The 24629-nt window shown below is 39.0% G+C and overlaps 1 protein-coding gene across 2 annotated transcripts in view; it reads left to right on the top strand.

Annotated features, from left to right (window-relative positions):
* Positions 1-24629, top strand: part of ACVR1 (activin A receptor type 1) — a 129323-nt gene that overhangs the window by 52242 nt on the left and 52452 nt on the right. Inside the window, exons 2-3 of one of the 2 annotated variants that reach the window (XM_065931574.1) lie at positions 4960-5135; positions 24225-24298. In XM_065931574.1, coding sequence (XP_065787646.1) covers positions 24232-24298 — 67 coding nt within the window. In that variant the 5' untranslated portion in view covers positions 4960-5135; positions 24225-24231. The remainder of the gene's footprint in view (positions 1-4959; positions 5136-24224; positions 24299-24629) is intronic. The other variant, XM_065931576.1, reaches the window with a different exon arrangement.

The raw sequence follows: 24629 nt of genomic DNA, 5'->3' as shown, positions 1-24629 counted from the left end.
CAGCATTTGAACATTTGTTATAGGCTATATAGTTCTTTGTAAATACTATTAAGTTCGTTTCTTATTTCTTTAATTTTTTTTTAGGTATCTATAATAATGGAAAAAGGGTGTTTGGAAGTTTTTTTTTTTGTTGTTGTTAATAGCTCATAATCTGGGGAACTTTCTGAAAATTTCAGTTTCTCCTTCCCAAATCCTAAAGCTTAATGGCTATAGAGAATTTGGAAGTCCCTAGAGAAGGAGATTTGCTAGACCCTCGGGCTTCCCTGGTGGCTCAGAGGTTAAAGCATCTGCCTGAAGTGTGGGAGACTTGGGTTCGATCCCTGGGTTAGGAAGATCCCCTGGAGAAGGAAATGGCAACCCACTCCAGTATTCTTGCCTGGAAAATCCCATGGATAGAGGAGCCTGGTGGGCTATACTCCACAGGATAGCAAAGAGTCAGACACGACTGAGCGACTTCACTTCACTGAGCTCCTCTCTACTTCCTGATTCAATCAGTCTTTATCTTTCCTCAGCTTCTGTGATTGTCCTGGCTCCATGGGCTGGGTGGCGTCCCCAGGCGCATCAGTCATGTAGGGAATTTGACCTGCTTTTTTGCCCACTGGAGATTGGGAATCTTGGGAACTGGTTGACATTTCTTGTTGCTTTCCTTCAGAATTACTTGTAAATAATGCCTTGCCCACATATTCCAGTATCTGGAGTAGATTGTTCTTCAAGGATCCTTGACATTATATGCTTGGCTATAGCGATGTTATTTTAGAGCCAGAACAAGAGGACACTTGTAGTATCGTGTGGATGATTTGTGTATTGTTTGGGATTGGTATACTTCATGCTTTTCTACCATGCTCCTTTAGAACTCCTGTTATTTTAAGAAGTAGTAAACAGGGAAGGGAACTAAAACTACCTACTATAAGAATTCATTTTAATTCTTAGGAATAGTCAGGATACAGTTTTAACTTACTGGTAATTAACACAGATTTTGGACTCAGTGAAGCTTGATTTGTTTTGCTACATATTTCAAAAGTGTGATCTTGGGACAGACTTACTTCACCTTTCTAACATTGTTTTCTTATCTTTCAAATGGAAATACTAATACCTTCCTCTCCATTTTTGTGTTGTTAGGATTAAATCAGAAAATGAAAGTGTGTAGTTAGCACAGCTCTAGAACTTAATGATAGCTGGCATTTTTGCTAACTTTTTTAAAGCTTTTTTTGAGAGCTCTGCTTGGTCTTCATTTTGGCATACAGGCTTTTCAAAAGTTGAGGCATGTGGGGGCTTTTCTGTAGTTGCAGCACTGAGGCATCTCTTATTGCAGATCACGAGCTCTCGAGCATGTGGGCTCAGTAATTAAGATGTGAGGGCTCTCTAGTTGCAGCGTGTGGGCTTATTGCACACCACATATGGGAACTTAGTTCCCTGACCAAAGATTGAACCGTAGCCCCCTTCATTACCACCGCGATCACCAGAGAAGTGCCATCAGTTCTTAAAGATGGGAGATAAGTAACCTTGTTTCATGGCAAAGGAAATTGCAACAAACAGGGGTTAAGTGATTTATGTAAGATCACATTTAGTAGGTTGGAAAACTGGGTTTGACTCTTTCCTAAGTCTATGTTCTTGCTGTCATATGCTGCTTCATTTCAGTTTTAACAGTAATTCTGTAGCAAGATACACCATGGTTTATTTGGGTTGTGAGGCTGGCTGGATAGACAGGGTAAGTATGGGATGATGTCTTTTGTCTTTTTTTTTAATTGAAATACAACTGACATTTGTTTCAGGTGTACATTACAGTGATTCAATATTTGTATATATTGCAAAATGATCACCACAATAACACAATAACACAATAACATCTATCACTACATAGGGGATGATGTCTTGAAAGGGCAAGGATCTGTAGTTGAAAGTCACAGCTTCTAGAAGCCAAGAATATAGTTATAATTAAAAAGTTGAGAAAACTTGCCCTGATTTTTTTCTCCTGTTGCTTAGCTGCTGTATTGACTGCCAAGAACATGTCTGATTTTAAGTACCTTTTATGCTTGCTTGTTACTCAGTCCCATCATATTACAACAACTTTTAAGAAACTATGCATGTTCTCGTAAATTGGATTAAAGAAAAATGTACTACTATGTTAAGCCTGCACTTGGAGTTAGAACGTTTTTTTGGATTTCTCCTTTTCCCCTTTCTCACTCTCACCCTCCACCACTTCACAGGAATGTGCCTCTAACCTTAATGGGTCAGATTTTCACACGGCATGATTAGTTGCCAATAATTAAACGTCCATAGCTAAGCAAGTAAATTGGCCAAGGTTTTGGAAAAAACTCAGTTCACTGAAAGTTTTGTGACAGGTTGCAGCACTTTGCTATATGCACATGGTGTCTGACTTAACGATGGTTCGACTTCACGATTTTGCAGTGTTAAGATGGTGCGAAAGTAATACGCATTCAGTGGAAAGTGTACTTTGAATTGTGAATTTTGATCTTTTCCTGGCCTAACAAACGACGTGAGACATGCAGTACTGTCTCATGAGGCTGGGCAGCGGTAGCTCCCAGTCAGCCACGTGATCACCAGGGTAAACAGCCAACACAGGCATTCTGCTTGCCACTTTCCGTACAGTACTCAATAAAGTACATGAGATATTCAGCATTTCATTCTAAAATAGCTTTGTGGTAAGTGAATTTGCCTGACTGTAAGCTGATGTAAGTGTTCTGAGCAGGTTTGAGATAGGCTGGGCTCCTCTACGATGTCTGGTGGGTGCATGCATTTTCAGCTTAGGACATTTCAGCGATGGGTTTATCAGGATGTAATCAGGTAAATCAAAAGAGATCTGTATAGGTATTTATTTTATAGCACTGATTTTAATTGGTGCACGCCTCTTTTTTGTTTGTTTTTATTTTTTAAAATGCTCTTGGGAAAAAAAAAATGCTCTTGGGGTTTTGAACAAGACCTGTCAAGATCTGTCACGGTTGCTATTGGCATGAAATGTATTGGTGCAGAGATGGGTCCTGAGGAGAACATTTGAAAAGTCAAGTATTTGGAATTTGTTTTCCACCTTTGCTCTCATTTTACTGACTTGTTCTTCTTTATAGTACACCATAGTTTTGACTTCAACCTATGGGTTATTTGAGAGCCTAATAATTTTAAAGCAAATATTAAACTATGCTCAATTTGAGGACTTGATCTTTATCTAGTAACTCTTGAGCACCAACTGTATCCTAGGTACCATGAGGAAAGGAAAGCACAAATGATTAATATGTCATCCTTGCCTAGTTTTATTTATTTATTTATTTTTTGAGACCAATGTTGTTCAAGACAGAGGATTAAGTGCCAGGTCATATAGAAGTGAATCTTGTAGAACATATATACAGAGGAATTAGAATGGAAAGAGCTGGAAAATGTGTAAATCATTAGGGAAGGCTGAAGTAAGGCAGGAGAACCTGAATAGGGTCTTGAAGGAATTCCCTTCAGGAAAGGTGATAGGGCTGGGAAGTTGTCAGGGAAATTAGAAGTACATCTGTAATTTTAAAAAAGCACTGTTTTAAAAAGAATCAGAAAAATATGGACCAGTATTTTTTACATTTTCTTGCTTATCTAAAGCTCCTCCCCAAATAGTACCTATAACTTGAAGATATGGCCGGCCCTAGGAAGGGCAGAGACAAACTGGCCCATCTGAACTGGCCACCTTCTAAAATGCAGTTAATCTTCAGCAGACGTGAATGTAACTTCTTTGGTGTGAAGCTGCCAAATTTCCTTGGCCCAGGATCTTGGAAAATACCAAGGTTTCAACAGTTTGTTCTGAAACTCAAGGTTTGTGGATACTGCTTAACTGGAGTTTGTTTTTAAAGATGTCCACTCTAGAAATGGATTTTTACTCTTTAACTTCACTAAATGATTGCTGAAAATGTCAAGTTTCTGGTTGACCTTTCTACAGGGGGATATTTTTGTGTGTCTTATTTTTAGTATCTTATGTTTTTGTCCATCTTATTTTTATATTCTCAATTTCTCTTTTCAATTGGATTGTGAATTTAAACTGAATGAGGCAAGTTTTCGAAGTTATTTGTAAAACATTTCCCTTCAATTCCAAGGTTGATGTGATTTTACTTCCGAATAATTATTGAGGAATGCTGTATTTTGGACTTGTTTTCTGCTTAAATTTATTTACCTGAAAGTGTTCTTGGCAAAGTGGTCCTTGAGATTAAAAAAAACAACAACAAAGTGCTGTTTTCTGAAAGGGGTAAGTTTTTCACTGTTTTTTGAATGGGAAAGTTTGCTTCTAATAAAAACTTCCTCTTCCTTTGGCAAATGTTGATGTTTTTGAAGTCTTCCTAAAGGAAAAGGGAGCTTGGGTGGCTTTTTGGGTTTTTTTTTTTGATAGTTATCTGCAGCCCCTTTCCCTTCCTCTGTGTGCTTCTAACCCCACCTTTGTTTTACGAGTCTTTGAACTAGATCTCTCTACCGCTGAAAATGGAGGTGGAAAATGGACCCAAATCAGGTTATTCTGGGTGGAAGCAGGAGAAACTGATTACTCTGGCGCACGGAGCATCTCTCATAGCAGCCAGGGGTCTGGAGAGAGACGTTGATTCTGTACTTTTAGACAGCTCGAACCTTGTTTTTCCCAGGTACATAAAATGATTAATATGTGCAAGACCATTGGTTTTGTTGGTTTGTCTTTGTAGTGGCTAGAGTACGTGGTATATGGACTTTAAAGGAACTTGATTTTGAAGTTTACCAAGTCGGATCCTCCTGGCTTTTGTGTTATTTAGAAAAGCATTTAAGAGTCATGTGGACTCCTGATCTCAGCCTACCACGTGTGTGTTTGCAGACCCTTTTCCGTCCTGCTGCAGTGGTGAGCCAGCTGTGGTTGGTGGTCCCGTCTGAAAGGCTTATCAAGTGTGCCCTTAATTTAGCACATTCACAACTGCAGACTTTGCTTCTGAATAGCTTAATTTTGCTTCCCCTCTGCAGCACTGGGCCGCTTGTGAGCGTCACACTGCCAGCGCAAGAGCTACTGGAGAGTTCTCTTTATTTCTGGAGACTCCGGGAGTGCCTCTCCCACCGCTGGGAGCGAGTGAACGGAGCCTTGGGGAAGAGCCCACTGCTGGAAGGACCGTGGGAGGAGATGCCTGGGAGCCAGCTCTAAGGTAGCCAAGCTTTCACCAGGAGCTCTCAGCGGCCTCACAGGGCCGGCTGTAGAGCTGTTCTAACAACTCTCCTCTATGACACGGGAAATTCTTAGCCACAGCTATCATTTGTTAGTTTGTATGAACCCAACATAAGAAAGTTAGGACCAAACCGGTGGCTCTTTATCCTTGCATTACATTGAAAGCAGGCTTTTCTTTTTTTTTGGTGGGGCTGCTTGGTTATCTTTCAGCTCTGCCAAATTGTTCAGATACTACCATTTCCCTGCATATAAAATGCTTCTGCCATTCTTTTCACCTTACAGGACCACTACTTTTTCTCCCCCTTTCCTTCTAAGTAGATGATGTCTTTGAGCAGTTTTAGATTCATAGGAAACTTGAGTTCTCGTAGACATTCCTCTCCCCGCACACCCTGACCTCTCCCAGACTCTCAGTCTCCCCAGGAGAGTGGTCCATTCATTACAATAGGGAATCCTAGATGAATGGATAAGGAAGCTGTGGTACATATACACCATGGAATATTACTCAGCCATTAAAAAGAATCCATTTGAATCAGTTCTAATGAGATGGATGAAACTGGAGCCCATTATACAGAGTGAAGTAAGCCAGAAAGATAAAGAACATTACAGCATACTAACACATATATATGGAATTTAGAAAGATGGTAACGATAACCCTATATGCAAAACAGAAAAAGAGACGCAGATGTACAGAACAGACTTTTGGACTCTGTGGGAGAAGGCGAGGGTGGGATGTTTCGAAAGAACAGCATGTATATTATCTATGGTGAAACAGATCACCAGCCCAGGTGAGATGCGTGAGACAAGTGCTCGGGCCTGGTGCACTGGGAGGACCCAGAGGAGTCGGGGGGAGAGGGTGGTGGGAGGGGGGATCGGGATGGGGAATACGTGTAACTCTATGGCTGATTCATGTCAATGTATGACAAAACCCACTGAAATGTTGCGAAGTAATTAGCCTCCGACTAATAAAATAAAATTTAAAAAAATAATAATAAAAAAATAAAAAGATTGTTTTTAATATGAGTACTAGATAACTGGTTACAGTGGCATATTTGATATTTTTTGTAGAACCAGGGAGCATATAAATAAATATATACTTAATTCTCAAAAAATAAAATAAAATAAATTCTTTAAAAAACAAACAAACAAAAAAAACAATAGGGAATCCTGCATGGACACATTATAATTACCCAAAGCCCATAGTTTCCATTACTATTTGCTCTTGTTGTACATTCTATGGATTTGGACAAATGTGTAATAATATGGATTCCCCTATTGTAGACATTTTTCCTTTTAAGTAGAATTTTCCTACAGAAACGTTTTACTGCCCTAAAAATCCTCTGTGCTCTGCCTATTAATCCCTCCACCCACCCACCCACTCCCTAGCCATTACTGATTTTTTTAATTGTCTCTATACTTTTCTTTGTCCCAGAGCTATATTTTCATAATTTGCTTTCTTGGAGTACTTTGAGATCCACGTAAAGAAGTCTCACTCTCAAGATGAGGTGCTGTTAAGGCTGTGTTAAGCTATGGTGGTAACACGAAAAACAACTTACATAGGGTCTGTAAGATGTTCCTGTGAGGAGAGACCTGAAGTGCTCAATGTTGGTGGGTCTGCCTCTGAATTAAAAGTTGTGTTTGCCTGGATATGGTGTGCATCTTGTACACAGAGACAGAAGCGTGAGGTTTCTGCAGCCTCCTTAGGTTCGGAATTTTGGGGCACGATCTCTAGTAGCTGCCAAGTTTTCTTTTTTTGAGGAATGTTCTAATTTATTATTTTCAGAAACTTTATTTTTTTATGTAAAAGTGTATTTTTATTTAATTTCAAACAGTATAAAACAGTATAAAGATACAATTTCTTCCCTCCTTTTTTCTTTTACCTATAGCTAATAATCTGGGACACACAATTTTTCACATACAAACTTTTCATAGGCACACAGATTGTGTATATTAGTTACAAATTGATGGAGGTGGCTACACATTTGGTTTTACAGCTTGCTTTTTCCTTCTACTTGATATGCTGTAGACATTTTTCCTTTTAAGCAGGATTTTCCCTTTTAAGAAGAATCTCAATATAAGTAATGACTTCTTAGTGTTCTGTGTATGGCTGTAACATAACAACAACCAGTCGTCAAGTGAGGGGTTAGCCTATAAATTTAAAGGGGGATGTGGGTGGTGGGGGGGAAACTTTCACATTAGGGCAAAAACAAAAGCCTTGACTGTTGACATTGGACATTTAGTCATTGAGGATGTGAGTTTTTATCTTCCAAGCAGATGATGCACAGCTTTGGGTTGTTGCCGGGGTGTCAGTTATGTCAAGTTTTCATCTTCTGGATGCCTGGAAGGAACTTTGGCACTAGGCTGTGTTAATATATTAGCATAGTTCTTAGTTCTGGCTACCGTCCTTGGAGCATTTTGAGATGTTTTCATGCCCATTTAAGGTGGCATGTGGTTGAATGGGTTTTAAGAGGAGGTAATGAAGAATAGGGATGGAATTAAGAGATTGATTTTATTTTGCATGTATTTATTTGAGGGAGGAGGAGGAGATGATGGTGTTAGTTAATTGCTAGCCCTGTGATTCTTAATTATGAGATAGGGTTAAAATTGTTCAGCTCAATAGCTTCCTAGTGTAGTTGACAGCGAGAACCACCAGAAAAGTTTTTAGATATCAGGGGCGAGGAATGAATATTTGTATTGTTATTATTTTATAAAATACTTATTTTTAGGAATATAATAATCAATGTTTATAAGGTTTAAAAGGTACCAAAGAGTGAAAAATAAGTCTCTCACTTCCCTCTGTCTCTCAATTCTTCTTCCTAGAGACAAGCATTGTTACCAATTTCTTACGTATTCTTTTAGAGGTTTCAGGTATATATATCAACATATAATCTAAAGATTATTGCAGTTTCTTTCTTTTTTTTTTTTTTAACCCAAGTGGTAACAACATACACCGTTTTGTTCTTTTTTCATTGAAATACTGTTTCTTGGAAGTTCTTAATATTAAAGCTGCATTCTTTCCTAATGGAAGCCTAACATTCCATTTAGAGGTGGGCTGTAATTTACTTAACCAGTACCTTATTGATGACTATGTAGATCATTTCCAATTTTATTATCATAAACAAGGCTGTAGGGAATAATCTTGGACACATATCATGTTAAACATATTTGTGAACGTATCTGTAGGATCCATTTCTAGTAGTGGAATTGCTGGGTCGAAGAATTATGCACATTTTAATTTGGGTTGAAATTTAATGCCAAATTGTTCTGTTCATAGAGCTTGCAAAGTTTTAGATTCCACCAGCAATGGATGAGAACCTGCTTCCTCATACCCTTGCCAATCACAGTATAATTGTAAAACTGATAGGTTTTCTTCTTCACCAAATCAATAGGTGAAAAAATGACAGTTTAATGGAGCTTTAATTTGCATTTTTTTCTTATTTTGATTGACACTGAGCATATTTTCATAAGTTTAAAGACCCTTTGTATTTCCTGTTCTGTTCCCTCTGTGTTAATTCCTTTGTCTATTTTCTATTGAGTTATTGATCTTTTTACTATCAATTCACAGGAGCTCCTATTTTATTATCAGTTCACAGGAGGTCCTATACATTAACAAATTAGCACCCCATCCTTGTGATATTTATATTTGGTCATTTGTATAAAATATTTTGCTGGGTTTTTGTTGTTGTTGTTGTTGTTTTATTTGCTGTGTCTGACTCTTTGTGCCCCCATGGACTTAGCCCGCCAGGCTCCTCTGTCCATGGGATTTCCCAGACTAGAATATTGGAGTGGGGCTTCCCAGGCGTTGCAGTGGTAAAGAACCCAGCTGCCAATGCAGGAGACACAAGAATACTGGAGTAGGTTGTCATTTCTTTCTCCAGGGGTTCTTTCCGAACCAAGGACTGAACCTGTGTCTCCTACTTGGCAGGTGAATTCTTTACCACTGAGCCACCAGATTTTGTATACTTAAATTAATCTATTTATTCAGCAGGTATTTATTGAATCCCTCTTATGCATTAAGCACTTGTTCCAGGCATTAGGTTATACACTAGCAAAGAGATCCCAATTCTTGCTACACGGAGCTTACATTATAGTGGAAGAGATAGTCAATAAAAGATGTTTAAAAATATTTATAGAGGGGATTCACTAGTGGTCCAGTGGTTAGGACTAGAGACTGCCAGGGCTGGCTTTGATCCCTGATCAGGGAACCAAGATCCCACAAGTCATGTGGCACAGCCCACCCCCCCGCCCCAATATTTATAGAGATAAATATATAATCAACCTTTTTTTGGCTTCAGGATTTTGTATCACAATCAAAAGACTGTCTTCATTCTTAGAGCTGAAAACTTATTTCATGGTTCCTTGCAGTGTCATGTTGTTCTTTTTTTCTAGACAAATCTTTGATCCACCTGGAATGTTAGGTATGAACCTAACTCAGTTTTTCTCTAGGTGCTCTATTAATTAGGATAAGGCTGAGTTGCTGTAACCAAGGAGCTGAACTATGCTGTGGGTCAAAGAACAGAGAAGTTGATTTTTGTCCTCGCTTAACAGTTCCAGTGTGAGCAGAGCAAGTCTGCAGAACCACCCATATCCACTGGTTCCTGGGAGGCAGGTTCTGTCTGTCTTGTGGCTCCAGGATTTGTCTCCATAGTTATCTGTATGGTCATAGCTGGGTCGCTACCATAGCTGGGTTCCTTCCATGTGAAGGATGAAGGAGAAAGTCCAGGGCAAGTGATCACATGTCACTTCTAATTCCGTTGGTGAGAACTTAGTCCTGTGATCACATCTAGTTGTGAGGGAGGGTGGGGAATGCAGTCTGTGCTGGTCAGCATGTGCCCAAGAAGTGAAGAAGGAATTCTAGTGGAAAATAAGCAGTCTCTGTCACATTGACTGGTCATTGCAATTTTACCAAATCATCCCAAATTTTCTCTTTTGATTTCTTTTGTATTATAAATTCCCATATACATTGTGGTTTATTTTTGGGATATCTGTTTAGTTTCATTGATCTCTCTGCCCATGCATGTAGCAGGATCACAATGTTTTTCTTAAACTCTTGGAGCTTAATATGTTTTTTCTCTTTTGTAGGGGCAGTTCCATTTTATTGAATTTTCATATTTATTTTAAATTTCCTTTTATAGAATTTTTATATTTATCTGTGTGTGTGTGGCTTTGAAAAAATAAGAACTTTAATCATATCTAGTCACCACTCCCTCCACCCTAAGAAGAAAACCTGTTAACACGATTATTGGGATTGTGCTAAATAAGTTTTGTGAGAGAAGGTTCATAACTTTATGGTGTTAATTTTTCTTATTTGGTGATTAATGTTGCACAGTGTTTGGGAAACACTGATTTGGATTCTATAATTGTTCTATATCCTTGACCCATGAAATGTATGTAAAATTGAAGTAGGAGAGAGGAAGGACCAACTTATCATAAGATGTTGTTACTTTTATTTTAATACTTGATTTCTAATTATGACTTGGTAAGTGAAGCCTGTTTCTCTATTAGAAATTAATAAACTTGGAACATGAAAAAACAATAGTCCCACTGAAGATAGAAAGTAGTTGACATTTCAGAAGATTATTGTATAAACTTGTTGATAGCACAAACCTGGGCAAATTTTTGCGTATGTATATTTGATACTTGGTGTTGTTACTGCCTCTGAGAGTGGGTGTGTGTTAGTCTGCACCTTTGTTTAAATAATACACATTCCTCTTTTGTTTTCTCCTTTTTACCTTTTTATTATATGAAGTAAAATGCAGATGCAGATATCACACAAAGTATGCATAGCTTAGTTAATTTCTGTAAGGTGAATATGTTCTGTGACCACAATGCGGATCAAGAGACAGAATATTAGCAGCCCCCTAGAGCTCCTTGGTGGGTCCCCTACTTGTCAATTTCTCTCTCCAGAGGTAACCAGCTTCCTAACTTCTATAATAATTGCTTCATTGCCTCCTGTGTGGTTTCGTCACCTGCCTGTGCTTATCTAGCGACTGTAATTTAGTCTTGCATTTCTTTTTATGTTTTTGAAGTTTCCTAAACCTTAGGTTACCCCTCCAACCCTTTGCTTTCCTTACCGCTTATATGTTGAGAACCCAGCCATTTGACCTCTAATTTCCCACTGGCTGGGTTTGGTGATGGCATTGTGTTTGTTGAATTCAACTTGTTCTTTTTCTTTTAGTAGGAAATGGTAGTTTAGGTCCACAGTCTGGGCCTCCAGAATGCTCACTGATATGGGTAGGTCATTGTTTCTAGGCTTCTTTAATGGGCAGAGGATAACCATGTATATTTATTATATACTGTGTATACTTATTATATATATATATATAAAATACTCAATGAGTTCATACTGATGCTTCCATTTCAAATTCAGTTTATATGGTTCTTTTTTAACCTTTTCAGTATTATATCTCTAACTCCTTGATTCCACCCAGAAAATTTAAGTTGCCCACAACAGCCCGGAACAATAGGATTTGAATTGGCTATAGTTACACATGGGCTGCCTTCCACAGGATGTGTACAGTATTCTCAACACTGCTACAGCCCTAACACTGTTCCACGAGAACTGAAAGGGCGATAAAAAGTTGCTTTTTGTTGTGCTATCCCCATTCTCTTCGCAGTTTTCAGGGGGAGGAATAGGGGATGTTTATAGTTGTTGAAAACTGGGCAAATTTAAACACTGATTAACCTTTAGGTGATATTTGGAGGAGAAAGACTTAATTTTGTTGGATGAAATGTTGGTTTTATAGTCACGTTGAGAAAAAGTCCTTATCTGTTAGAGAATTTGTGGGTGAAATGATGTGACTTCTGGGATTCTTGTTAAAATACAGCAGGAAAAAAATGGGCAGAATATAGAAAATGAGATTGTTTGTTTATGGAACTGGGAAGTCAAAATAGGGTTTATTATCCTTTTTCTTTATGTAACTTGAAATGCCTGTTATAAAAATTTTTCTTTAATTTTAAATCCAGTGAAAAGACGAGGACATATGACAGAGAAAGAAGGTGATAAGGAAGGAATAGTCAGGGAAGGGAAATATGAGTAAAGAAAGCATCCTAAGCTGGTGGTTCGATCTGGCTCAGTGGTGGTGAAGCTGTGTGGTATCCTGAATGAGGAGAAGGGAAGGCCAAGAGATGTCATGCCTCAAGGGAAGCCAGCATCTAAGAGGAGAGAGGCAGAAGAAGAAACTACCACCCAAGGAAACTGAGCAAATCCAAACCATAAACCTAAAGATAGCAGAGAGATGGAGCCTGCTGATCCCAGCTAGGGAAGAACCCAGGGGGAGGAGGTGGTCATCAATGCTGCCGTGCCGCACAGTGGACCAGTGATGCCACCTCAGCATTCTCGGCATCACCTGAGCTGCTGTGGGTCTGGGGGGTTTCTTGGCCTCATCTCAGGTCAATCAAAGAAAAATCTCCGGGAGTGAGGCTTCCGAGTCTGAGGTTCGAGGAAGCTGCCTTGTGAATCTGAAGGATAAGGTGAAGTGTATAAAGAGTTAGAATCGCACCCGGAGGCGTTTGGTAATGGACTGAGTGGAGAGAGGGAGGCCGTGCACGGAGTTTGGTAGAGTGCTCTTTGTAGGAAGTTTTCTGCAAGGGGAGAGAAGAGTAGATGTAGGAGGGCTTGGGACTGAGGGAGGTGGGGGTTGCTGGAGTAGTTTCACTTATAATAATGTAAGAGAGGTTTGCGTGTCAAAGTGGAGGTGTGAATGGTTCCTCATGCATGAGGATGACTGAATGGCGAGGCCAGGCATGCGGTCAGGTCCCACCAGCACCAGGGAGGTTACATTTTGGCAAGATCTAGAGTTTGGATGATTCGGGGAGCTTGGAAATGGCCCTTGTGGATTAGATTGTTCTGTGTGTTAATATTTTGAGTGACACAGTGAAAGAGGAGAGAGAGTCAAGAGCACCTGAGAGGTCCTTCTGCTTCTCAAGTTCTCGCTGGGCTTTTATGGCTGTCATTGGCCCTTTGCTCATAATCAGTGCTCCTCCTGCTCCTCTTCACATCCTGTTCCCTTTCTTGTTTTCCTTTTCCTCATATTCAGGTAACACTCATGTGTAGAACATCCAAGGGGGGCTGCCTGCCTCAGGGCGGTGTTCTTCACTTGTTTGCTTTGGGACTAACTACTGGAGGGATTCCTCCATTTTCTGGATTTCCTAAGGTCTGTCTTTAAAAGTTGTGGGGAGAGGACTGAGGTGAGTACCCTGTTCTCTCTGCTTTTCTCTGCCTCAGGGCCTTTGTTTTTCATAATAGGTTTGATTCATCATTTTTCCCCTGTAAACTTCCTACCTCTGTGCACTTGGGGGCATCCTCTATTTCCTGGATTTTATTTCTTCTCACTTAGTTGAGTGCATTTGTTTTTACTTGCCATTAATTTCTAATTTAGGTCCAATGAGCGTTTGGGGTTGGGTGGGTGGTTTTTGATTATGCCAGTTTCCTGGTCTCTTTCCACGTGGTGCCAAGAGCCTCTCCCCGTCTCATTTCTCCTCCTCCTTGTTTTCTGTTATGGTTACTTCGCTGGTAACTTGTTCATCTTGTACACTGACCCTGTGTACACGGCTCATTTTCTTTCTCATGATCGTATTTATACTTTTGATGGATATATTTAAATGAACAGCTGTGCATTTGTTGAGTCATACCACAATTATCTGATTCTGCTTTAGCTGCTCGACTGGCAAAAGCATATTTCAAGCTAAGTTGTGAGAGAATTCCATTAATCACATTCTCGCAGGGGGAGGGGAGAGAAGAAAGACCACTAAGGAAAGTCTTTTTAAAGATTAATGTTAATTAGTTGTTCCATTATTTTAGAATAGATTGATTTGGTTACTATTTAAAGTGTCACCTGAAGAAACTTTATAAAGATATAAATAACTATAAAGGTTTAATGATATCAGTCAGGCTAATTTCTCTGGAATTGTTGATATGAGGATAAAGTTAGTAGCTGCTCTATTTAAATAGATAAGGGGCCTTTAAAAGAGTTTCTTTCTGTAAAGATTGGTGTTCTTGACTCAGCATTTGTTGAATTCACTGGCTCAGTATTTTGTTTTAAGCCTCCTGAACAGATAACATGATACAGAAGATGTTACAACTTTTTCTTTAAATGTATTAATTGCTAATTGTAACCTCTGATTGAGTCTTTGGCTTCCATCAGCCAGATCTATTTTTCTCTTGACACTTCCTCAGGGTTCTTTCTAAAGGTTATTAATAGGCATGGAAGCATGGCTTTCCAAATAGCGTCAATAACTGTTAGAAGACCGGGGTGGAGTGGGGTGGGGGGCGGGGGGTGGAATATGTCAATTTCTGACTCGTAGGAGATGTATTTTCAAGCCCCAGAAGCTGTCTCTGAGGTCACTTGGGATGGCTCTGGGCAGATCAGCTGGTGTCTGCAACTAGAGAGCCAGGCAGTCCTGGCCAAATGGGCTAGTGTCCACCAGGGAGTAGTCTGGTATACCCGGAGTCTGCCAGCCATCTTTTTCTTTGGCTGCTGCTTTTGGATGACACCCTTGAAAACCTAAATCCAGGTTACAAATGGTATCTTTTAATTTATCTTCAATACCTGGTTGGAGCTATATTACATAGAGGATAAGGGGCAGCCTCCTCCCCCAGTCACTTCCTTGCCAGGCTGTAAAAAAAAAATCCCTTAAACCTCACCTTCCTCTCCTCACCCAACCCAAAGTCTAGCATTGACTAAGAAGTTAAAATTAATGTGCTTTAATTCACATTGCGTGCCTGTATGTGCCAGGCACAGCGATACATAGCCATGCTCCAGATAGAGTTCTTGCTCTCATGCTGTTTGAATTTTGGTGTGTGGAGTAAGGAGGAATGGGAGAGGGAGAGTCGTCATAAAGACGAATAAACTAGAACATAAAGGACAAATTTCACACAAGGCTAAATGCTGTGAAGAAGCTGGCAGGACACCAAAGGGGGTGAGGCTGGGTCGGTGTGAGGGAGGAATGGACTTGAGCGTGGAGGGGAGTGGTCAGGCTGGTAGAGAAAGGGTGGTTTTCCTTATCTCCACAGAAGTATGTTCTAGTGCTTCCCCTTAAAACAAAAACAAAAAGACATAGATGTCCCTGGTGCTGACATCTTTTTTTTTCCCCCCATTTATTTTTATTAGTTGGAGGCTAATTACTTTACAATATTGTAGTAGTTTTTGTCATACATTGACATGAATCAGCCATGGATTTACATGGTGCTGACATCTTAATTTCTCCCCACCCTTCAGATTATTACAGGTTAGTCATGCTGGCCTTAGAATTGGGACAGTTGTGTCAGCTGGCAGTACCCAAGCCACCCTTTGTCAGATGACTGCAGGGCTGGGAAGATCTGACTTTAAGGCTGACGGGGAAACTGCAGGCAGTTAGAAATGTGGCAGGTGCTGAGGGGGCATCTAACTGAGGGCTTTGGGAGGAGGTAAGATGTTAGATGGACTGACAGTGCCTCATCTGAGAGAAGGGGGTGTGGGTAGGAGCGGGCGAATAACAGGTTCCTATCTACCAGTAGGTTAAAAAAACAAAAACAAAAACCTCCCAGTTTGTAAACTGGAGAGAGAGGAGCCCTGAGCTGCCTAAGAGAATAAAATAAAACAGCTGGGAGATGATGGGTGCTATCAGTTGAAACAAGCAGGAGAGCCGTGGCTATTTGATACAGAGGGAATGAAGTGGAAAATGAAGGAGAGTTTCCATGTAGTCAGGCGCATTGAAATAAAAGCAGGTCTTGAGATACCAGAAAGGTATGTGGTGGGTGATCAAAACATTGGTATCGGAGGCTTAGCTTAGCTATTATCTGTGTATCTGGTAGGGGTGTAACAAAGTCAGTTCCGTCTTGTATACAATTAAAATAAACCTACTGGGGATTCTTCAGTTCCTACATGGTAGCTTAACTTAAACTGCTTATTTATTTTCATTCAATTAAGCCTCATTTCCCCACCCCTCACCTTTTTTTTTTTTTTTTTTAATATTTTTCTTTTCCTGTCCATTCCAAACCATGTCTTGGGTCCATCTGTCACAGCTGGAATGTTTGGAGTGTAACTCTTTCCGTCTAAGCGCTTTCTTTCCTGAAATCATCTGTAATTATTTCCTCTGACCACAAGATGAACTGATCCAGGAGCTGGGTTTCAGTTCTGTAGTACTTGTTCAAGAAGCTATTTGTCTTCATCTATCTTGAAAGATCAAATTACATGCTAATATTCTGAAAGTAACACCCCACCAGAAACCCTCCCGCAGCAGTGAAGTCTATATAAAACCAAGTGCTGGCAACTTGTACATGGCCAGTTCAGACAGAGTGTGGTGTTAAAAATATTTCACAGGTCATTTGTGAACTGGAGAAAAGACCCTGACTTAACTTATATGGTATGATGGCTTTGGTTTAGCCTTTCTTTGCATCTGTAACTGACAGCCCCTCTCTCCACCCTTTCCAAAGGCCCAGGTAGTCTGGAGCAAGCTGCCCTTGGCTTCTCTCTCTGTTTGTTGAGCAGAGAAGAGACATAACTATTGTCACATAATGGCTGGTTTTTGTCCCACTTGGAGGTGGTGGTTGTAAGTATACCTTCCCTCAAAGTTTTGTGTCTAGAATTTTTCTTACTGAGTCTAACTTTGCCCCAAATGTGCCTGACTTATACTAATTCCGGTTTTTATTTTACCATGTGAGTTGCAAGAGAATTGAAGAATGAGGATGGGAGGTGGGAGGTAGAAACTACTTGTACACTACCAACATGGCTTATTTTTCCTTTCACATCAAGATCTTTTTTTTTTTTTCCAGGGGTAGGGGAGATAATTAGAGTATATGAAATTAATTTTGAGATTAGAGAAATGGAAAGAGGGCATGCTTGAAAGGTGACCCAAATAACCATGAGTAAAGATTGTTTTCCAAGAGGAAAAGCAAGATAAAGTGCACAATGTGCTGAAGCTTGGATAAAATGTTAAGGATGACAAAAACAGGTTGCTAAACAATGACAGGCTGGTTTAGTGAGGGTTGTGTATGTTGGTTGATTAGGACCTGAACTCTGGTTAGGTGGGCTTTGAGTCTGACTTTGTGTCCTTGAGCGAGTTACTCCTACCTGCCGATTTTTCTTATTGGTAAAATGGAATTAATATGAATATTTATTTTAGAACAGTGGTCCTCAGCCTTTTTGGCTCCAGGGACTGGTTTCGTGGAAGACAATTTTTCCATCACTGGGGAGAGGGGGATGGTTTCGGGATAAATCCAGCACATTACATTTATTGCACGCTATATTTCTATCATTATTACATCAACTCTACCTCAGATCATCAGACTTGAAACCCCGAAGTTGGGGACCCCTATTATAGAATGTTTTGGGGAGAGGTTAAATAAGATAATACATAGGGTCCCTAAGCACAGTGCTTGGTTACCTAAGTAGCACTACTGTTACTGTACTAATGATGTGGTTTTCACAGATAACTGAGGGAAAGCAGAATCACTCTAATTCTTTTCTGCTTTGCTTCTACCTTTTATATTAAACGGAAAAATTTTTTTTCCTTGTGGTAGGCATAGCATAGGCCATATAAAAGATATATAACAGGACAGTCGTGATAGTCCTCACCAACAGTGAGCGAGCATCTTTATGTGGATGGTGGAAAAGTCATTCAAAATAGGAATGAATGAATGTATAACCTATCTTTCAAGATTCTAACTTGGAGATTGTTAAAGTTGAATTGAGAAGAGTATCAAACAAGTCCCTATTGAACCAGTAGGTGCTCAGTGAATTATGCATTGAACAAATGGACAAACCTAATGAGTCTAGGCCACCAGGCCAGACAAATGAACATTTTGTAGGATTTTCTGATGGGAAAGAATCTCAGGGTTCTTCTTCCAGCTTCTCTTTCATCCTCTACATATGGATGACAAGTTGTATGCTGTTCATAAGTCTAGGTTTTAGAAGTACCTTTCATAGTATCAATAATTATCTTTTATAGTGTCAATAATTATCAACTAGATTACTTACTATGAGCCCTAAAGGTTGAATATAGAAGTGTATTATACTTTTGGTTATTCTGTGACTGACATCAAAATGCTTTGTGATTTTTAAGGGAATGTATTCCAGCGTATCGGTGGCTTTATCCAGCTGTAAAATTGTGATGAGAAAAAGAAATGCCAAACTTGGTCTCAAGCCCACACATGTTAAAAATTGAGCTAAAGACTGGCTCCTTAACTGGATATCAGTCTGATCTATAAATGGAGTTTGAAAAGTACCATGGGATTTGGAAAGCGGTTCTGTTTTGCCCTGATGGTTTGTCTGTTTTTAGTAGAATATCACGGGACTGTCCTGTCTCCCATGGGAGTAGTCCTGAGACATTGTAAGAGATGATACTGATTTAAAGAAGGGACCTAAGTTAAGATAGGAGGTCCCTATCCTTTTTCTGAGTAGCTCTTTGCCTTGTGTCTGAAATATTAAGATCAGTTACCAGGGATAGAGAGCACTATCCAAGAACAGCAAGGAGTTGGTATGTACTGGAGGCAAAATTTTGCACTCTGAATACTTCAGGTAATATTCTATAACCCCCAGTAGCCTGTGAGTGTTTTCAGTTATGGATTTTGGGCTTAGAATATTGCAGAAGGATTCAATTGGATTGGAGATGGACACCGGACCCCTTCTGATCAGTTTCATGTCTCATTTAAACACTGTTTAGTTGCATACATAAAATGCTATTCCTACATGAAATAGATGTATATAATAGCTTCCCTTGAGCACTGGACTTGTGGACTTCCTTGATGTGAGAGAGTTCTTAACCTGTGGAACAGTAACATTTTTATCAGGTATTGAGCAAATGCTCAGCTTAAAATATTTAGTACCACCTGATTACCTGGTGTGGTACAAGAACCGATCTTTTAGGAGTGAGGCACTGATTCTCAAAGCATAGTCCAGGATTCTCTGGAGTTTCTCAGACTATCTCAGGGGTGTTCCACAGTGTCTTCTTCTTTCAGCCTCACAGATAGATTCATGTGTGAAGCTGGATTCTCTATGTTTCAGCTGATGCCACATGTCATAACAGATTGAATGCAGAGTCATACATGAGAATCCAGTTGCTTTCTACTAAGCCAAACTTAGAGATTTGTCAGAATGCATATTATTATACCATTTTTCTCACTACAATTCTGGGGCGGGGGGTGGAATATACTTCTTAAAAATTAAAAAAATTTTTTTTAAATTAATTTTTATTGGAGTATAGTTGCTTTGCAGTGTTGTATTCATTTCTGTTACAGAGAAGTGAGTCAGCTGTACATAGACACAGATCCCCGGTTTTTTTTGGATTTCCTTTCCATTTAGGTTACCATTAGAGTGCTGAGTAGTGTTCCCTGAGCTATACAGCAGGTTCTCACTAGTTATCTACTTTATACCTAGGATCAATGGTGTATGTATATCAGTCCTAATCTCCCAAATTCCTGTCCCCCCGCCACCCCCAGACCTTTCCCCCTTTGGTACCCACACATTTGGTCTCTACATTTGTGTTTCCATTTAGTTCTTTTTTTTTTAACTTAGAAAAAAATGGGATAATATGTTGTTATTTAAAAACAAATACAGTAATTAAAACATTCTCCATTAAACAATTAAAAAATTTCTAAAAAAAATTTTTTTTTAAAATTTCTCATAGAATAACTGTTGATAGAAATAGCCCACATAGGCAAGTTCCTTAGAGTCCTCAATCATTTTCAAGAGTATAAAGAGATTCGGAGATCAAAAATTTTTTAAATCACTGAATTAAAACATCCCTGAACTATTGATTATCGCCACTGTCTTCTCCCATTATCAGTTTCTCTTTTGGGCTAGCCCACTTCTGAAACTCCTTAGTTAAAAATACTTGAGTACAAAGGAGTTGAAAATTACTTTTAAAAACAGTATTTTCTTCTTAGCATATTTTAAACTTAGAAATAGATCCCTGGAACTTCAAGTTGGTACATTATCATATTGATGTTTTTCATAAGTAAAATATCAGAAAATTTATTCCAGAGCATTCTCCTTTCTGCATTTCTTTTACCTTTTTACTTTTGAAAGTACCCTTTTTAATAGCTGAGTTAACTAGTCAGCAGAGACAGTCCAGACACTGAACAAAGTGGTGACCAATAAGTGATGCTGACATTTTTTCCCAAAGATTTTTGGCAGGTTTTGAGCTATCTATCTCTAAACAGCAGATTTGTTTGGAAGCCTGAATTTATAACTCCTTTTTTTTCCTCCCCTGTTTTCCATTTAGGAGCCTAAATTATTGTTTCAATTTTCCTTGCACAATAATAATCAGTTAAAAGGTGTTTAGGGGCAGGAACTTTTGTTGGTTTTGTGACAGGAAAAATTGCCAGTGGTGAATGTCTTTAGAATTATTTTTTAAATTGTGAAAGAATTCTTGATTTTAAAACTTTGGATTTGTTAACTGCTGACTATTATTACCTGTACTACATTCTAGACCATAAAGTTAACAGTTGCTAAATGCCTTAATCTTATTATTCCTTTGCAGGTGCTTGTGTGTTAGGAGTGGGGAGGGGGCATTGCTAATTCTTTGGACTTTAAAGTTAAATCGAACTGATTAGTTCAGGGAAAATTTGAATTCAGCAAGTATTAAATGTGCACCTACTTGGCTTTGGTAGCGATGAACAAAATAGACTATAGATTTTACTATAATGTTTATAGTCTAGTGAGGGAGGCAGATGTTCAAAAGCACACACATGAGTATGAATATATAATTGTTAATTATGATAAGTGCCATGAATGAAATCAACAAAGTGGTATGTGAGAGTATAATGAGGGAATATGAAGGTATAGGAAAGCTTCTAGAAGCTGGTGACATTTGAGACTTGAAAGAGGAGTAGGAATTTGCCAGACTGGATCCTGAAAGATGGGCCCAATCACTGGGAGCAGCAGCAGCATATACAGAGAGGTCCAGAGATAGGAGGAAGCTGGCCTGTTGGTGTGCCAAGGACAATGGAGTGGAGAAGGGCTTTGAATGTAGGGAGGTGAGTAGGGGGCTTACTTACTAGGGCTTACCATGTTTTACCCAGGTTCTGGTTGGGGGCTACCTCCCTGGCCTTCTTGGGTTTTCTCTCCTTATCACTCTTCTCTATAAGCTCTCTGTATCCTAGCCTGGTGTGTGTTTTTTCTTTTTTTTTCATGTGAAATATGTCTTAAGTCCTCAGGATGCACCATGCTTCCCCTGGCCACAGGATCTGTGTAGAAGCTGAGAAACTGCCTTTCCCCTTAAATACCCTCCTGTCTCCTCCAGAGTGTTCACCACTCCAACATAAACACTTGCGCATGCACACACACAAACGAGAACTCACATACTCTTACCCTTTTTGTAGTACCTCCTACTCATCTTTCTAGTTCCTGTTTAGATATAATCTCCCCAGGAAAGCTCCTCCACCCTCCAGAAAAATCTCAAGTTGTTTTGTTAGCAATCTTATTTAACTCTCTTTCTTCCTAACAGTTAGTTCAGTTTTTAACTGTGCAGTCTTCTGTATGGTTATTTGAGTATCACCATAGACAGACTGTGGAAGCTCCATAATAGTAAGGACCATGTTGGTATATCTTTATCATTTTAAGTTTCTAATTTCTAATACATAGCAGGCTTCCAATAGTTGTGGAAGGAAGGAGAAAAGATGGGCTGGAAATTCAAAGATAAGACTGTGATAATTCAGTGGTTTTCAAAGGCTTTCGATGATTATATCTCATCAGTTAAAAAGCTTTTTCGGTGTATACCCTCAATGTGTATGTTGCTTATAACTGTTATATAAAATAAATCTATGTATTATAAAATGTACATAAAGTAGAATTTTTAAAAAGATTTAAGGTGGAATATTTATGGTATTGCTAATGGTAATGACACTGTATTATTGACGAAAATCTCAGGTCACTCAGGACAATGTTTATTGTTTGTGATACTGGATGTAAATCAGTTTTTAATGTATTTTTTAGTTTTGAATTTGGTGAGCCTGCTTTGAGTCCCATTGAACTGAATGTTAATTGCTTTTCTCTAGTAAACTGATTCACCACTAGGAATAGTGATATCAGCTCTACCATTTTCTTACTATTCTCTGGTACTCATTAATAACATATTTAATCTGTAGTTTCCTTAATGGATTTAGAACACTTGCAATTTGGGGAGGGCTCATTTGCGACCCCGTGGACTATAGAGTCCATGGAATTCTTTAGGCCAGAATACTGGAGTGGGTAGCTTTTCCCTTCTCCAGGGGATCTTCCTGACCCAGGGATCAAACCAAGGTCTCCCTCATTGCAGGTGGATTCTTTACAACCTGTGATTCCACTTAAATAAACCTTCAAACCTGACTATTCTAGAAGCAAACCATGTCCACTCTTTCACATTAGGTAACTCTCACTTCCGCAAGATACCTCTTGTAGTGGACTGTCATAAAAGATGAAGTTATCACTGTATTAGATTAAATCATTTTTTAAATAGGATACAAGTTTTAGTATATTTATTCCATAATTTAATGCATTATTTTGAATGGCCTGTGGAAGCATGTACCCCTTTGAGGGCAAGTAGGCCAGTGCTGGAGATTGACGAAGACGAATGATTGATTCTGAGTGGTGTTAGACCAGTGCTGAGAGGGGTGAAATCACTGCTGATGGAGAGATGTTGCACCAGGCATTTGCTTTTTGAACTGGATCATGAATGGCAGGAGGAGGGAGTTGGCTAGGAGAGGTAGAGGGGAGGCTCAGGTCACCTGGAGTGGAGGGAACCAATAGAGTGCTTCTGTTCAAAGGTACAGAGATGTGAGGATCCCAGGGTGAGGGGAGGCATTTGTTTATTAAATAAGGGCTTGCTGTAGAAAACATCTATGGAAATAATAACAACGCAAAGAGGAAAAAAAGGGTCACTCATGTTTCATGTGCTTTTAAAAATATAAAAAGGAAGTCCATTAAACTCCCTTTATCCCCATCCCTCACCTTGCTATTAGAGAAGAGAGAGTCTGAAATGCAATTGTAGACAAATTGGAGTGAGGGGTGGTAAGATAGAATAGAGGTGTGGGGCATGAACAATCAGACTACTAACAAAAAAATTTGATTTTAAGATGATGAGTCAGAAGGTGTACATTCCAAACAGCTTAGATAGCAATGGGTTCTTGTTCTTTGCTTTAAAGCTGTAAGAGTAACACAGCACATGAACCATTTCCTTAAAGAACTTTACCCATTTTCTCTTTATTTTTGCCATCCAGAAGATTGTACCTAGTTCAAGGTTTGATTTTTTTAAAATTATTCTTTGCAATAAAGAATTAGTATAACCAGACTCTCATCATAATTTCCAAAATTTTGCAGGAATAACTCAAATGGAAAAGTTTTCTGTTGTCCTTTGACTCAGAACATTGAGCTTCTGCCCATGTAGTTTTAGGGCAGTATCAGCTTAAGTTTATATATCTTATTTTCTCTCCAATATAGTTTCATATGTTAAAGTTTTATTTGATTTCTTCCTGTGTTGATTGTGTCTATGCTTTGTTAAATTTGAAGTTAATATAAGAATACATTGCTTTGTCATAGATGAAGTGTAAGCTATAGTTTTGTGCTTTACTTTTTTTTTCTTTTCTTTTTTAGGGCTCTATGATGATTGTAAATTGCTTCCCCTCTAATCCTTTTGAAGGAAAAATAAAGCTGAAACATAGTAATTTGGCTTGGATTATTCAGTCACTTAATCTTTAGCATCATGTTAGAACAGTCTATTCATGCTTCTCAGAATTCTTGTTGCCAATTCTGAGTTCAGTGGGATAAGATAAAATTCAAACTTAAGTCCTTTATGAATACCCTTTAGGAATACCCAGCCTTATAACTGAGAATTTTTCATGTCCCTTTTGAGCTCTTTATGAGGGTAGACTCAGAGAATGTTGTCTCAGATTGACCACCAGTAGGAGATAAATCTGATTAACACTTTAAGATGATTTATTTAGATCCATATAAAGGGTACATGTTTAAATTACTAAGAAGTAAGGCAACATATGTAAGAGGGATTTGTAAGAAAGGCCTTGAATGACAAGTTTAAAGATGGTATGCTTCATTTGTCTTCCTGCAGTTCCATTTTATTTTGGTTTACTGGACTCTCTTGTTTTTTCCCTCCACAGTTGTACAATGGTGGATGGAGTGATGATTCTTCCTGTGCTCGTGATGATTGCGTTCCCTTCCCCTAGTATGGAAGGTAAGTGGCTCACGGTTGGGTAGGATAAGTATACTGTGTAATGTTCGGTTTACTGTCAGCTAGCTTGTTCTTAATCCTGTCAGACTTAATCCTCCTCTTGCCCCATTTTTAAGACTATCTTTATTAAAAAAAAAAAAAAAGACTATCTTTTTAGAGCTGTTGAAAGGAAGGTAAAGAGATTTGTCATCTACTTCCTCCCCCGACACATGTATGGCCTTCCCCATTATCAGCATTCACCCCAGCCACAGTGATCCATTTGTTATAATTGATGAACCAACCTTGACACATTATAATCATCCCAGTTTATAGTTTATATTAGGGTTCACTCTTG

Source organism: Muntiacus reevesi, chromosome 3 (genome assembly GCF_963930625.1).
Source record: "Muntiacus reevesi chromosome 3, mMunRee1.1, whole genome shotgun sequence".
In the NCBI taxonomy this organism is placed as follows: domain Eukaryota; kingdom Metazoa; phylum Chordata; class Mammalia; order Artiodactyla; family Cervidae; genus Muntiacus; species Muntiacus reevesi.
The sequence above is the reverse complement of the archived record's forward strand: the minus strand, read 5'-3'. Positions and strand labels throughout refer to the sequence as shown.